Genomic DNA, 15,896 nt, shown 5'->3' with positions numbered 1-15,896 from the left:
GAGCAATTTTACGCGCGGGTCGAACGTAGAATGCGCAGGGTTTGATACCAACCTGTAGTTTATGCACGCTAAACATGGCAACGGCAGCGAAAACCTATTGATTGTCCATATAATTCCTATCTTAATAAAAAGTCATACTTCTGCCAAAAGGGTGAAGACCGTTTTATTTTTTTTGTGTGTGTGTGTTGAGAGTGCATCCTGTAGAAGCTCCCTCTTACTCTGGGGGCACGAGCTGCGTGCTGGTCCTTGCCGCGATTGGCCGCGAGATCAAGTAGAGTCGCCGCCTGGTGGCAACTGGTCGAAACGGCAAAGTGTGATTTGCTCCATGCACCGCCTGCTAGCTACGTCCTGTTTCTATGTGCGCGTACATCATGCATGTTCTCATAATGTGGTTAGTCCGGTCTTGTCAGGGCAAGTGCAACTGTTTCTACGTATGCGTGAAACAACGTAGGAAAGCATTTGGTCTTGCTCGACTGCTAATGCATTGTAATAAGATCGGCAAGTGCAACTTTTCACTGTGATGTTTATTGTCGTCGTACCTTCCATTCTCCAGAATAATTTCAGAGTGGGTGCCGCTTTTTGCTTCAAGCACATAACAAAATGCTCTTGGCATCGTTCCAAACATGAGAACTATTAAACGGTGTGTGAATGCAGTGTTTTATAGTCACTCAATTGTAAAAAGAAAAAACAAAACAAACAGAAACTGACTCTAAAATATGCACTTCCACTTTGTTGGCAGTGGCACACCAACTCTTTCGCGAGATGGGGGGGCGGGGGGGGGGGGGCAACAACCTACCTCACTCGTCCAGGATATACAGGGTGTCCCAGGTAACTTTAGCCAGAGTTTAAAAATATGTTGGAACACATAATTACGTACAAATGCCCGCGAAATAAACAAAAAATACCATGTTACAAACCCGCTCGCGCGTCAGTGCGCACGATGATTCTAGTGCTCCCTAACGTTCCGTGTACAAACGCCAAGCTTCCCTCGCACCGGTTCATGACAGCGATAAGCAGTCACAGCGGTTATCGTTTTTGGCGCCGATAGCAAAACGTGTTCATCGTAATGCCACCACTATAATTGTGGCCCTGCTGAGACAGTACAGGCAAATGCTATGGTCGTTTGTACGCAGAACGTTAGGAAGCACTAGAGTCATTGTGCGCACTGGCGCACGAGCGGGTTTGTCACGTGGTATCTTTTGTATTTTGCAAGCATTTGTAATTAGCAGAAAAACACTAATACCTAACAGATATAGAGTTCAAAACTGTCTTATCGAATTTTCCTACCTATGTTCCTTTCTTGAAAAGTTAGTTAATTAAACATATCTAATTGAACAATATTTGACAACACAAAAAATAGTCCGCGACTAACTCCAGGCAACGGTAAGCAACTTGCGTTTGGTCGCGTCGTAATTACATGTTTCGGCATATTTTTAAACTCTGACTAAAGTTACGTGGGACAGCCTGTATATGTAATCAGCTTTTCAATGGTTGCATTTTCGATGGAGGCGGGAATGCTGTTGGCCCGCGTGCTCAGATTTGGGTGTATGCTAAAGAACCCCAGGTAGTTGAAATTTCCGGAGTCTTCCACTACGGCGTCTTTCATAATAATATGGCGGTTTTGGGACATTAAACTCCACATATCAATCAACTCACGAATATCTTCACAAGGAGGAAAGCGCCCCTCCTTGCAGTGCTGTGTGCAATCTTTTGCACGCATTTTGTTGTTTGGAGGAGCAAAGAGTCCTCCGCGTAACTGCGCAGTTACTTCAGAAAATTTTTTAGAGTGTATGTGTGCATGTACATCTCTGTGAGCTCATCCTTGCTGAAGGACAGAGAGAGAACTAAGCAGCCCTGCCCGTGTGTGCTTCTTTTCTGTCATAGTTGTATTTTTAGCTGTCAAAGACAACTAAAGTTGAATGAAAACTAACTAGTCCGACTCCTAATTAGGCCTCCATCGTGCAAAAAACCACGGTCTTTCACCTTCTTCCTGGTCTAGTGGGTCAAGTTAAAGGGTAAGCTTAGAAGCTGAGCTTCCCACAGTACTCGAGTCCACTGCCTTATTCTTCGCCACTTTGCAAACTGCTGTCATCGCTCCTAGTTACCATAAGCAAGGCTGATCAGATTTATCAGAGACTAAAGGTGAAACCTTTCTGTGACGCTTATAGTATGGCAGAACTAAAGCATTTAAAAAGATTCGTCACAATCATTGGCTCACAGCAGCTTCGATAAAGCAGCGATGATGCTGTTCACTTTTCATGAAAGAAAACAATTTTCCTGAAGCAAGAAATGCTCTGACGGGTCCATAAAACGATTCGTTTTCATCCATAACAAAAAAGTACAAGACGCTGTCGCGCCTTGTACTGAGCCCACTAGGCAAGACTACAGTACAAGGCACGAAAGAGTCGCTTAGGTGCCCGCACCGCAAAGAGCATTCAAGGACAATTGTCAGAGCAGAAATTTAGGAAAAGTTTTACTATACTAAAACATTCCCTGGTAACATTTTCATTTCCTTGTAACAATATAAATGAGTGATTACCTAGTAGTTGGTTTTCCCAGCGTGCAGCCGACAGTGAACACTGTCAAAAGGGGGGGGGTGGGGGGGCTCAGCCCCCCTCACTTTTCTCAGTGGGGAAACTCGTGTTCCCCATTGGAGGGGGGGGGGGGGGGGCAAGGGGAGCACGAGTTTCCTACAGCTACCAACATCTATGGCTGTTGGTAGGTGTACAGCTACGACACTGTAATTTATTGATCATGCGAGAAGCCTCACTTGTGATTATCTGGCCGTGGTACCACTATATAGAAATATTACTATCACACAAACTGTGAGACTTCGGTACTTTGACTGTACTTAAAGCAGAGCTGCTTAGATTTAAAAACGCTTTAAAAAGCCCAGATGTTGAAAATTAATTCAGACGGCACGCCTTATATATAATCTCGTATAATTTTACTGAAAATTTTATCTTTTTTACATTGTTTTCAGCATTTGAGTCGCATTGTTAGTGACCGACGAAAGGCAGTAGTAATTTTTTGCTTGAAAAAAAAAAAAACATGCTTGTCTTATAAACCAAGCCTTTGTTTTAGCACCGTCATGCACGTAATCCATCTATGAAAGCTTTCTGCTGAACTCTCATATAATATTTTTACTGCTGCAAGAACATGTGCGTACATGTGGCAAACACAGTATAGCGCAAAGTGCCACTAAGCTTTCCTTACTAGACTTATCGACTGTCCCACATTTCATGGTGAACAGCATGAGAGAGAAAAAAAGGGAACATGTATTAGGTGCAATTGGTGGCTTTCTTCGATCTTTCTTTATCTTTTTTTGTAGTATGCAGACGACAAAGATGTAAGTAAGTAGTTCAGTCACGCTACAGCAGTGCATAGCAGGCAGAATACAAGCTACAACAACACAGCAAAGGCGTGATTTAGTGCGAAAGCGTGAAGAGAGTCACCCAGGGCGAGCATCCCTATGAAAGGTAAAATGCGCTTTACTTGTGGGTAATGTTAATATTGCATAGGCGTCGGGCACCGATTGAGTAGAGAACAGCGTAGATATTAACAGTAAACTGTGGTCAAGGCATTTTATCTACTGACAATTGGCTCATACCACACGCAACGACGCGTCGCTGCGTGTATTTTTGTGTGCGCGCCGCCAATCGCCTATCCACACTTTCCCGAGAACGGCGCTGTCACCCATAGTCCAATCTCACCGCGAATAGCGTGGCAACCATAAGCCCTCACCCCTTGCGCTCACGAGATAAGCGCGTGCATACGACCCCGGCCAGAAAGGCAATGTGCATTCCACAGAAAGAGGAGGCTAGCGCATTCTTTCCCATATATATATATACACACACACATACACGTGAGTGACGGTGGCAGCGACGATAGCAGCAAAAACCAACCGAGACTGTCCATATAATTGCTATCACAATAAAAATTTACTTAATTGCCTAGCGATGGCACGCCTCGTGGTTCTCATGTTGGCTGTGACACTTCAATGACCGAAACATAAGTATTTTGTTACATTTGTTTTTATAGAGCCCAATGGAATTAGGGTGTTAGGGTTATTATGTAGTAGCTCATCTCCAGTCTTGAGTTGCTGTTCAGTTGGATGCAGTGTTTCAATCACATTTAGAACATTGCAACATTTCAACATTAAATTTTTCCTTTCGTCTGAGGTCTAGCAGGTGTCAGTAAGGCTGCTTATGCTTTTTCTGAGTTGCTGCACTTTGATGTTGTAACGTTTGATAAATGTGAATTTTAGGTAAGTCTGGTCGCTTGATCATCATTGCATGCTTAGTTAAATCCACTGAATTTTTTTTGTGTTTACCAGAAAGCAAAAATTGTAATTGTGAGGCCCGAGAAATCTGCTTCAAAAGTCCCTGTTTACTGCTTCGAAGCTGCTCCAAAACCGCATTATTCCTGCTTTTTAAAGCTGCTCCACAATACTAGAGCCCACTTCCGCCCCTGATTGTTGGAATGCACTGATGCTCGTTTCATATCACAAAAACAAATAAAGTCTCTACTGAATGGGCCCGTCAGTCTTGTGCAATGGAACTTCAGCGGCGTATGCTTGGAGCTCAAACCATGTTATTCATCTGAGATGAGGCATTATGGAGGACAGAAGTTTTATGCCCACCTGGAAATGCGAGTTCACTTGAGAGCACTGCATGGGCCCTGCCTTAGGGCCGGGCGAGTGTTCGGTCAGGCCCGGTTCATATTAGGCCATATTGTTATAATGGCGGGTGTACGCTGTTTGGCTTTGTTGTTTAACACCCCAAAATGACCCTGGCTGTGTGAAAGGCTGAGGGCTCCGGGTCTGGAATGCATTAGCATGCACTGAAATTGCAAAGTACAAGACGTCTTCATCACTTATGCTACATGCAACGTCAAGAAACCACCATTATATTGAATGAAAGACACTCTTGGGTAAGAGGGCTATGCTGCAGGAGCACTGCCTGCATTAGTGTGTATGCATTTGGGAAACGTTTCGAGTATGCAGCTATGCTCGCATGCCCGCCACGCCTGTTCTGTCTGGATGGCTCCATAGACTCGTGAGTGCTTAATATCTCAGGAGCTCTTGTTTAAGTGCAAGATGCGGATCGCAAGCACTCTTATTGATGCAAATGCTGTAAATTTATTTTTCTAGCATGACAGTTGCATATTTTTATTTATTTACAAATATTGCAGGCCCTACTCGAGCCCAAGCAGGAGTGGGAACAGCATTTACAACAGTCGCTAAATTACTGGTAGAGTAAACATAAACTACGATCAATAAAGGAAAATTAGTAAATATGCTTCACACTTTCAAACACACAACATTATAACAGTGATAAAACATTCACATACAACAATTCAACACATCAGGTAAATTGCATACTATGAAAAAAAAAAAGAAAGTGAATGCAAGAATAAACTGCCAACATAGTTGTTCAGCATAAACATAACTTTACGTCTAACGAAAGGTTATTTAAAAACTGTACAAGTGATTAACTAAACAAATGATTCTGTTGTATTAGCGTTAACTACTTTTTCAGCTAACTTGTTCCGTAGTGATATTGCATGTGGAAAAAGGGAATGCTGGTGCATTTTAAAACTTATAAATGGCTGTTCAACTATTTTGTTGTGGTTTGTACGACCAGACCGCATATGGGATTCAGTTAAGTAGTTTTCACGCGGTATTTTATAGTGACCGTGGTGCAGCTGATAGAAAAACTACATACGAGATACATTTCTGCGATTAGCTGGTTTTTTCAGTTTCTTCAGTTTGACCTGACGCTTGAAAAACGCGGGTATGTGGTGTATATGAACTTCAAGGCCAGGTTTTGCACTCTAATTTCCCAAATATATATTTTTTATGTGGACTTCAGATCGAGTCTGCATATTTCAATTTCGGTCTGATGAGAGCTTTGTATGCAGTTAATTTTACAGTCGATGAGGTACGATGTAATTTTCATTTAAAAAATGTGAGCTTTTTTAGCGCATTGCTGCAAACATTTTCTATATGTGTTTTGCAAGTTAAACTGCTTGTAATTGTAACACCTAAATACTTCTTTTGATTGGTTTTTTTAATTCTTTTTTTGCATTATTAATAATGCAAGAAAAGTCTAAGGGTTCTTTATTGTTGCTAAATATAATGCATGCCGTCTATGAAGTATAATTAAGCTTCAATTCCCATGTTTCGTATGATATGCTAATTGAGTGCAACGTACCATTGAGTCGAACGGGATTGGAAGGGTCAGTCAGTTTAGCATATACCACGCAATCGGCAAACAGTCGGATCAACTAGGAACATTAAAGGGCCAAGTACTGAGCCTTGCAGCACTCCCGAGTGAACATCCAGTGTATGAAAAACATAATCATTAACCGCAACATACTGTTTCCTCGAGAACAAATAACATGCTATCCAACGAATAATAATTGGTTCAATGCCCATAGAATGCAGTTTGGTTACTAAATCAGTATGTAGAACAACATCAAATGCTCTGGAAAAGTTGAAAAGTTCTGCATCAATTTGACCCTCATATTCACTACACTTCGCACGTCATCTTAGCTAAATGTGTTATACAGGATAAACCAGCCCTAAAGCGTGAAGTAAATTATTATCCTCCAGATGTGTCATAATTGCTTTATATAAACTACGTTCTAGCAGTTTACAAGCTGTGGATGTTTAAAAAACTAGTCTGTAAGTTTTTAATTCTAAAAGGGACCCAGACTTGTGAATCGTAACTATTCTTGCAGAGCACCAGTCATCAGGTATCACGCAGGAGTCTAACGAATTTTAGTAAATTATATATAAGTACTCTGCTACCCAGATTCCATACCTATTGAGAAAAAAAATTTGATATATATTTTGCATTTGGCAATTGGCAAACAATATTTAGCATTTTACTGAAACGCCCATCATATAGAGCATATTTTTGTACCTTCGACTGTAATTCATGAGTGTCCTCGTTTGTCAAAGTGAAAGTGTTCCCATGGCGCTCAAAAATGTTGAAGCGCTCCCGCGGCACTAAAAAGAATTCTAAAGATGCCACAGCACTCTATGTAGCAGGGTGGTGTATTGGCACTTTTTGCCGCGGTTCCAGTTCACCCCTTCAGACTTCCTTCTAGTTTTTGATTTCCTTCACTTGAGCTTCTATTTTTGTTGTGTTTATGTGAGGATGAGAACCAGGTTTACATTTTAGTTTGATAACAAGGCTTGGAGCCAAGTGGTCACCATCTTTCTGAGTGGTTAAGTTCGAGTGTTTTATTATTATTATTATTATTATTATTATTATTATTAAAATGCTTCACAAACCACTTTAATCAAACAGTTCAAAGCTGAAGCTGTAACACAGTGTGGTTTGCCTGATGGGATTTCTTTACTGTAAAACTAGGGATAAAAGAAAAGATTTCTTTACTGTAAATGTAGGGATAAAAAGAGTGCTTGCACTAATCATAATTAGGATAGCATTGAGGAAGTATAATTTTTATTACCTAGGTATCTCAAGCTCACCGAATGGACCACGAACAAGGGAAAAGTGCTGGTGATGTTCCCCGATCGTATCCTTGCATACTTGGTGAACAAAAAGTGGTGAACATGTTTGTTGTTTCCTTAACAGCCATTTCCAGAAATGCTGCTGCCGTTGCTGACCTGCAATTTTATAGGAATGGTCTTCAGTCGGTCACTGCATTACCAGTTCTACGTGTGGTACTATCACACTGTGCCTTACCTCTTGTGGTCCACCAGGCTGGCCACCATGACGCGCCTTGCCCTGTGGGGAATGTTAGAGCTTGCTTGGAACACATTTCCTTCCACCAGCTGGAGCAGTGGCCTACTTCACTTGTCACACTTTGTTATTCTAGTCAGTCTGTGGAAGGACTGGCCAACAGAACCATCTGTGTTACCCTTTAAAAATAAATGACTGGTGTCTTCTATGTGCACCACCATTACACAACTGTGATGTGCATGCTAGAACTCTTTGCATTATGCGATGAAGAATTCTATCTGCAGACATTCCTTATGCAAATGCACTTTCCTTAAAGCAGTGCCGTGTTACCACACAGTATTGTAGAAGTCACCTCGAAGGATAATCCAGAGACAGTTTAACAGTTTAGATTAATGTTAGGTATTACATTCACAGCTTGTACATTTGTACACATAGAACTTAAAGTGACTTAGACCAAGGATTTTTTTAAGTTAGCTACTGCTGGTCGAAACAACATATGGTATGGTTTACCACCATTTGGTGCTCCTGAAGATATTTTTTATTTGTGTATCATCATCACCAGCCTGACTACACCCACTGCAAGGCAAAGGCCCCGTGTTTTTAACATGTTTTTTCCTCCTTAACTTTGCAGCGCAGCTTTTACCTACACTATGTTCCAACGAGCCGCCACACAAGCTTTTCTCTCCCATGTACCGCCAATCAACCCGGTCTTGTGCTTTCCGTTGCCACTTTATATCTGCAAACTATTTAATCTCCTTCTCTGGGAATCCAGTCAGTTACCCATAATGACCAGCGGTTATTCGGCCTACGTGCTACGTGCCCAACCAATGTCCACTTCTTTTTAATTTTGACCATGATATCCTTAACCCCAGTTTGTTCCCTGACCCACTCTGATCTCTTCCTATCATTTTCTTTTCCATCGCTCACTGCGTCATCTTCCATTTAAGCTGCACCCTCTTTGTAAGCCTCCAGGTTCCTGCTCCGTAGGTAAGTACTGGCTGTGCTTCCAATATTCCATCAATGCCAGTCAGATGTGCCCGATCCAGCTGTTCACCACCCTCTTCTCTGGCCTCTGGCCCTTTCCTGCTCTCCCCCGTCACCCAGCCTTCGCTTCTGCTTTGCGGCCATGGGGACAAGAGCCCTTCATGCAGTGCCTCATGACGGGAATAGCATGAAGTGTTTATTTTTGTTCACTTGTATACAGATCCGTAGGGTGGCATTTTGCATTCCTCATATCACAACGCTCGCAGTCATGCTGGCTCTGTAAGCGATACAGTGTTTTGAGAATGCGTGTCACCGTTCGTAATGCTACGTGGGCAACCAATGAGAATGCGTCACAGTGATGTGCTGTTAGGCGACGGCGGCACTGCTTCCAGTCACAAAGAAGGAGCACAAAGGAAGAAATCTGACAGACGTATGATAATGGAGAGGGACACACATCTGTTAATGGAGAAAGACACACGTCTGTTAAGTTTCCGTGGGAAAGCACTCGAAAGCACGCGTGATGCACCCAGCCCTACCCCTCCTGTGACATTGCATCACGACCACTCTCTGAAGAAAGGCGGATGGGCAGCACGAGTTTGCACTGGCATTGAATTGAATAAAAGAGGCGTTGATACTGGCAAGATGATCTTCCTACAAAAGGCCGGCGCATGTGCCTTCGGCTGCTTCCTCGTTCACGTTTTGTACTGTAGTAATACGTATCCCGAAGGAGAGCGGCCACTAGCATGGGTCCGGTCTTAGCGAGCTGCAAGGCACGCGTTAACCGTCGTCGTGGCGAGAACACGGTACTGCTTAAGGTCGCAACACTTTATTATCTGTGGCAACACCAAGTTGCAGTACAGCCCGTTGCAAAGGCGCGACGGGAAAGCGAATTGGCTTATCCACACCACGGGCGAAAAGCACTACACAAGGTGCCACGAGCACGTCTCCGTGGTAAAAGTGATTCACGGAGACACCGGGACCAAGGCCCGGTTGCTCGAGCGAGGGCAAAGGTGCTTGCATTGGCTTAGAAGAGACACGGGTCAAGCGTACACAAAGGGGCAACAAAAGGTGAGCGTTCGCCTCGGGTGCGAGACGCCGTCAGCAAAGTCCGACGAGCCCCAAACAACAGGAGTCGACGGACAGAAAAGAGAATGCGTGCTCACGGTATGCTGTCCCGGAGAATCTGACTCACTCCCTGGCATGCTCCCTGACGCGTGCGCGCGAAACGTCCCGAGAGACCCCGCGCGTGGCGCCACAGTTGACATCCGCTACCGGGTGAGAAGGGGTTAAGCGTCACTCCTTGCTCTCCCAGCGCGGCAGACAGCGGAGGAGGGGAGTCATGTCGGAACGTGAGAACGGCAGAAAAGGCGGCAGAGCCAGCACAAAGGCGATGGGCTAGCCTCAATTCCCGCAGTACACACGTTGTAAATATAAATGATTCGTTTCCTCTGGCTGCCTTTGCATTGCCGTTCCCTCTATGCAACCTGCCCGGTGTTGGCTCTTGCGACACCCAAAGGCAACATTACTAGAATATTCAGGTAACGTTGGACCATGGGGCCTCTTAACAAGAGGATTCATGTTTTACTGATGTACCTCCAGAACTTTCACCCCATCATCATCATTTACTTCATGGATATGCTGTGATTTTTCTTATCCCGGAAGCGTTCTGTTTGGCGAGATGAAAAACAGCGGCAAGTCTTATTTCGTTACAACATGTTGCTATCGCATGCACCATTTTCCCTTGTTGTGTTTTTGCGCGTGAGAAACATTGCCGAAGAACAGACTGTTAGTGACGTCACCATGTTATCACACTTGCGCGAGTGGCCTGTGAGCATATATATTCTGGCTTTTGTTCTGTTGCCGTGGGAACCGTTGCTTTGTGCTGCGAGCATGCAGTGCCGTTAATAAAGATGTTCTGTGAAGCCTTTGCCTTTCTCTGTAGATGCAACAAAGTGGCAACGAGGATGAGATCGAACAAAAACTGAAGATGGCAATGGCTCTCAGCAAGCCACGGGAATTCACTCCCGGCAGCAACAGTTTCGACGTGTTCGTCGAAAGATTCGAGTTGTACACCACAGTTAATGAGATTGCCGAGGCCAAGAAAGTACATGTGTTCTTGAGCGCCATCAGAAAAGACGCATACGTAATGCCCTGAAGTCTGCTAATACCCAAGATGCCGGGCCCGTCGTCATACCCGGAAGTCGTGTCTGCTCTGAAAAACAACTATTCTCCGAGGAGGTCAGTGGTGAGTGAAAGATACCAATTCAACCAAAAGAAGCAAGCCGCTCAAGAAACTGTCGCAGAATTTGTCGTACAGCTGAAAAAATTGGCACCATTTTGTGACTTTGGCACTTTTTTGGAACAAGCGCTCCGGGACCGCCTGATAGCAAGCCTACATTCCGAAGCGATATGTTGCCAGTTACTGGCCATGAGCGACAGCAAGCTCACTTGGGACCGCGTCTGCAACACAGTTACGGCCATGGAGATGGCTGCGAAAAACGCCATGGATATGGTCGCAGAAAACACCGTCAAACCATCATTCAGCACCAGTGACAGACTGGCAGATCCAATCGGCAGCGTTGCGCCGGCATTCACAAAGTGGGACGGGCACTGGCCACGGCTCCGGCAACACGACTAAGACTTCGGTGACACAGACTGAGAATATCTGTCAGTGATGCGGCGGACAACAAGCACCTGTAACTTGTCTTTTTCTGAACAGCATGTGTTATAAATGTCAAAAAAAAAAAGAGCCATGTTACGAAAATGTGTAAAAGCAAGGCGGAACTTCAGCTAGAAGAGCAGCACTGGTTGGACACTGAATTGCTAACGCTTTGTCACACCGATAACCGTTCGAGCAATTGTGCCATTGTAATAAATCTTTGACTAAACGAAAAAAAGGTACCCATAAAACTAAACACTGGAGCGGCAGTTCCTGTTATATCCAAAGCAGAGAGCACAACGTATTCTCCTGGTACAAATTACAGGCAAGCAGATGTCAATCTTGTCACACATAACAGCACACCAACCAGTTGATACCAAAGGCGTCATTGACGTTGAAGTACAATACAATGAGCAATGCTTTCATTTGCCGCTAGTAATTGCTAAAGAGACGAAATATGCAAGAATGCCTATGTTGTTAGGTCGTAACTGGATGAATAAAATCAAAATTCGATGGCATGAAGGAATACAAGCAAAGGCACGGACAAAAGAAATTCGCTTGACTGACAAATATCTTGAATTGTTTGAGTCGGGTTACAGAGCAATAAGAGGTTTCAGGGCGAGTATTGCTGTTAAAGAAAATGCTTCACCTGTATTCTGTAAAGTGCGATCAATGCCGTATGCGCTTCGCGAGCAACTCGGGCATGAATTGGCAAACTTTGAAAAAGCTGGAGTCATTTACAGGGTGCGGCACAGTACGTAGGCAACACCTCTGGTGATCATGCCAAGGAAAAATGACAAGGAGTTTCGGCTATGTGGTGACTACCGTGTCTCGGTAAATTCTGCCATTGTGGTGGACCAGTACTCTCTACCCCCTGTCAGAGGATATTTTCGCAACCTCACATGGTGGAACAGTCTTTTCGGTTTTGGGATTGTCCAAGACATACTTATCGATCGAATTGGATGAGTGAGCACAAGAACTGCTCACTGTCAATACCGACCTGGGGCTGTTCAGGTTCCGGAGCTTGCTATACGGCGCAGCCTGTGCACCAGCGGTGTTCTAGGCCGTGACGAATCACACGGCCTGCATGGCCTCTCAGGAATGACGGGTCGCTTGAACAACATTGTCATCGTAGGCATAGATAGAAAGCAATGTCACGACAAGTTGGAGCAGGTTTTCATACCCCTAAGAAAACATGTCATACGGGTCAACACTGATAAGTGTTTTTCCAAGAACCAATCAGATACTTAACACTATAGATACGAGTCTACATCGGCGAACTACTGTTTATCAGTAACACAGGTGCATCATGGCTAGCGAGGGACTCTTCCGTCTAGTTTGTCAGCCGCCGTGTCTGGTGCATCCTACGGGGAACCTTGCCGGTCCTCTGCATACGTTGTCCATAATTTGCAACACGAGCCTCCTCAACCGAACATTTTTAAGACTATTGGATTTCTGTGCTTGGTGAGTCTGCGGGTCACGATGTTGACCAGAATGGGTTGCATTCTACGGCAGATAAAGTAGCTGCCATCAAGCAGGCGCAAAAACCAGGCTACGTAACTCAGCTCAAGGCCTTTTTGGGCTTGGTTAATTTCTACTCTAAATTTTTACCAAATCTGGCTACGGTTTTAGAGCCCCTGCATAACTTGTTGCATTGAAAAGCAGCATGGAATTCGTCACATCAATGTGATGAGGCATTTAGAACCTGTAAGGAAATGCTTACTAACGAAAATGTGCTTGAGTTGTATGATGTCAAGAAAGAAATACAGCTAACGTGTGACACATCCGAGTACGGTTCGGTGGGAGGCATTTTGTCACATGTTGTGAGCGGAACAGATAAGCCAATAGCATTTGCGTCGTGATCACTATCACATGCAGAGCGTAATTACAGCCAAATAGAAAAAGAAGCTTTAAGCATTGTGCTTGGCATGAAGTGATTTCATAAATACTTGTATGATGGAACTTTCGAGGTTCTCACTGACCATCAAGCCCTCACCATGCTCTTCGACCCGAAAAGGAAAGCTAGCGCTATAGCCACAGCTAGAGTACACAGATAATTTGCATTCCTAGCTAACTGCAGCTATAAAACTGCACATGAGCGGGGCACGGCAGTCAATAACGCAGATGCTATATCTAGACTGCCCTTGACCCAGACCTCTGAGCAAAATGAAGACGTTTTTTTTTTTTTTTTTTTTTTTTGCCACTCTGGAATAACTACCTCCGACAGCAAAAGATATAGAGAACAACGCACGACAGGCCGCAATCAGTAGTATGCGACATAATTTGGCCTGGCTGGCCAAAAGCTGTCACTCAAGAACTGCAACCATTTTGGGTGCGACATTTCGAACTCTCTGTCGATTCTGGTTGCGTTGTTTGGACAAACAGGGTAGTTATTCCAAATTGTTAGCAGAGAGTTGTCATGAATCTATTGCACGAACAACACATCAGAATCGCAAAGATGAAAGTGGTTGCACGGTCAATGGTTTGGTCGCTAGGAATGCAAAAGAAATCGTGCAAAAATACAGCGTTTGTCAAAGCGCGCAAATTGTAATGCAGCTTTTGAGTCCGTGGAAGTTGTGCGAACCATGGAAAGGGTGAATCTTGACTTACGCCGAGAAGGAAGGTAAAACGATCCTATATTAGCAGTTGACGCATACAGTAACTGGCTAGAAGTTAAAATATGTAGCACAGTGACTGCTACTATGACAGTGGCAGTGCTTCGGTCTTTGTCTGCTGCGCACGGACTTCCTTTAGAAGTAGTGACAGATAACGGGCTGCAATTTCGTGCTGATTATTTTGAAAGCTTTCTGAAAGCGCAAGATGTAAAGTACACGTTCACACCCCTGTATCACCTCCGGTCCCGCGGGGCGGTGGAGCGGGCGGTACAAACAACTAAGACGGCCCTGTTTAAAAAGTTGTTGGAGGACGAAGAAAAAGGCAGTGCAAGAGCAGTTCAGAACAGAATAGATAACTTTCTGTTGTGTTATCGCACAATGTCGCATACATTCACTGGAAAGACACTGGCTGAACTGTTTTTGATAAGGTAGTTGCGGACCAGGCTGTATTTGGTGCGGCCGCATCTGACAGGGGCCGTGACCAAAAAAGTAAAATTGGTGAAATGAAACATTCAGCGGATAAGCGCAGAGTGAAGTTACGATATTTTAGGGTTGGGGACCGTGTGTTGGTTCTTTCCGTGCGAGGAGAATCGGTGAAATGGCTGCCAGGTAAAGTTATACGAGTGAAGTCTCCAACTATGTCTTTGTTATTGAAAACGAAGTGTGTTTTGTATATGTTGATCATTTATGACATTCTGTGCTTCACGACTGAACACTACATTGTGAAATATGCTGGCCACATGCCTTCGAGGTCGCCTCTGCTCCGCTGCATGTAGTGAAACCAGACCCTCAGGTTGAACAAAGGCCGTCAGGCCCGGGGTAAACCAATAATAACGCGATTCCTCTGAGCGTTGGGGTTACGACCGTTTTTGATCTAGTGGTGAAGGGGTACAAGCTAAGTCCGCCCAACATGCGCTCTGAAACCTCCTGAGGATAGAGTGTGCTAGCGTCCCACGCCCTGTGGAAAGGTCGCCCCTACAGGTTCAAAACCAGTAAGGGCATGCCACCACCCTGTGGTAACACTCCCGTCCTCTCCTTCTCCCCTGGTACCACCCTTAAAGCGGGAGGCTCTTTTGACTAGTTATATGGTGCTCCTCCGACAAACGAAACACAATCTTCTGGGAGCCTGTGGCTTCTGGGAACCTGCGGCTCATATGAGCAAGAAGACTGTGGCTCCTTCTCAATAGACAAGCCCATAAAAAGCAACAAGATAAATAGGTTGGTGTAAGCATGTTTCCACATGAGCACAATTTTAATTATGAAGGTATATATCCTGGGTAGTAGACAAACTTTCTTCTGGAGTTTTGACTCCTCTATATTGATGATCTGTCATATGTTTGTATGTGCGTGCATGTATATACATATACAAATGTAATAATATCTGCGTGTTGGGAGGTCGAACCTCCCTAACCTCCTTCTAGCTTCGCCACTGAACTACTCTCTTGAAATGTTTGTTTTCTTATCGTTTGGCCCAAACAATCTAGGTTCTTCCATACGTACATAACCCTAGTGGTAATCGGAAAGGGAAAGCGCTGCCCACGGCCTAGTTGAAGAGTCGTGATCGAAAAGCTCTTCACCAACTCATCAAACATGTCAGCCTCCAAGCTTATACAGCGAGTGTTCATGGGCAGATGTCGGGATGAAGGGACAAAAGGATAAAACTAAGTAGGGGCTTCCTTGCAAGGCTTCATTCTTATCCTTTTCAAATCATAAACTCCTTCACAAGCTGCTTTATTCTATGAAATTGTGTTGCCTCTCCTCGTCTTTCTCTGTGTATCGGTAATTTCCCCATGACATTTATCTCGATCAACGTGCGTAGGTTGCGGTTGACTATGAGGGATGATGTGCCCAAAGTAATTCTGTTTTAGAAGACTTTGACGTGTTTGAGTCTTCTGATGGAGAGGGTGGGAATGTCACGTGTGA

At 44.3% G+C, this 15,896-nt stretch overlaps 2 protein-coding genes across 6 annotated transcripts in view; one reads left to right on the top strand and one right to left on the bottom strand.

Moving 5' to 3' along the window:
- Window positions 1-7,943, top strand: part of Alg3 (Alg3, alpha-1,3- mannosyltransferase) — a 156,679-nt gene extending 148,736 nt beyond the window's left edge. For all 5 annotated transcript variants that reach the window (XM_075888735.1, XM_075888734.1, XM_075888733.1 and 2 more), the window contains 2 exons: window positions 7,487-7,548; window positions 7,618-7,943. In XM_075888735.1, coding sequence (XP_075744850.1) covers window positions 7,487-7,548; window positions 7,618-7,910 — 355 coding nt within the window. In that variant the 3' untranslated portion in view covers window positions 7,911-7,943. The remainder of the gene's footprint in view (window positions 1-7,486; window positions 7,549-7,617) is intronic.
- The window catches only part of LOC119184168 (inhibitor of growth protein 5), a 154,158-nt gene that overhangs the window by 84,499 nt on the left and 53,763 nt on the right, over window positions 1-15,896 (bottom strand). The window lies entirely within an intron of this gene.

The sequence above is a fragment of the Rhipicephalus microplus genome, chromosome 3, assembly GCF_043290135.1.
Source record: "Rhipicephalus microplus isolate Deutch F79 chromosome 3, USDA_Rmic, whole genome shotgun sequence".
NCBI classification, from domain to species: Eukaryota; Metazoa; Arthropoda; class Arachnida; order Ixodida; family Ixodidae; genus Rhipicephalus; species Rhipicephalus microplus.
The sequence above is the reverse complement of the archived record's forward strand: the minus strand, read 5'-3'. Positions and strand labels throughout refer to the sequence as shown.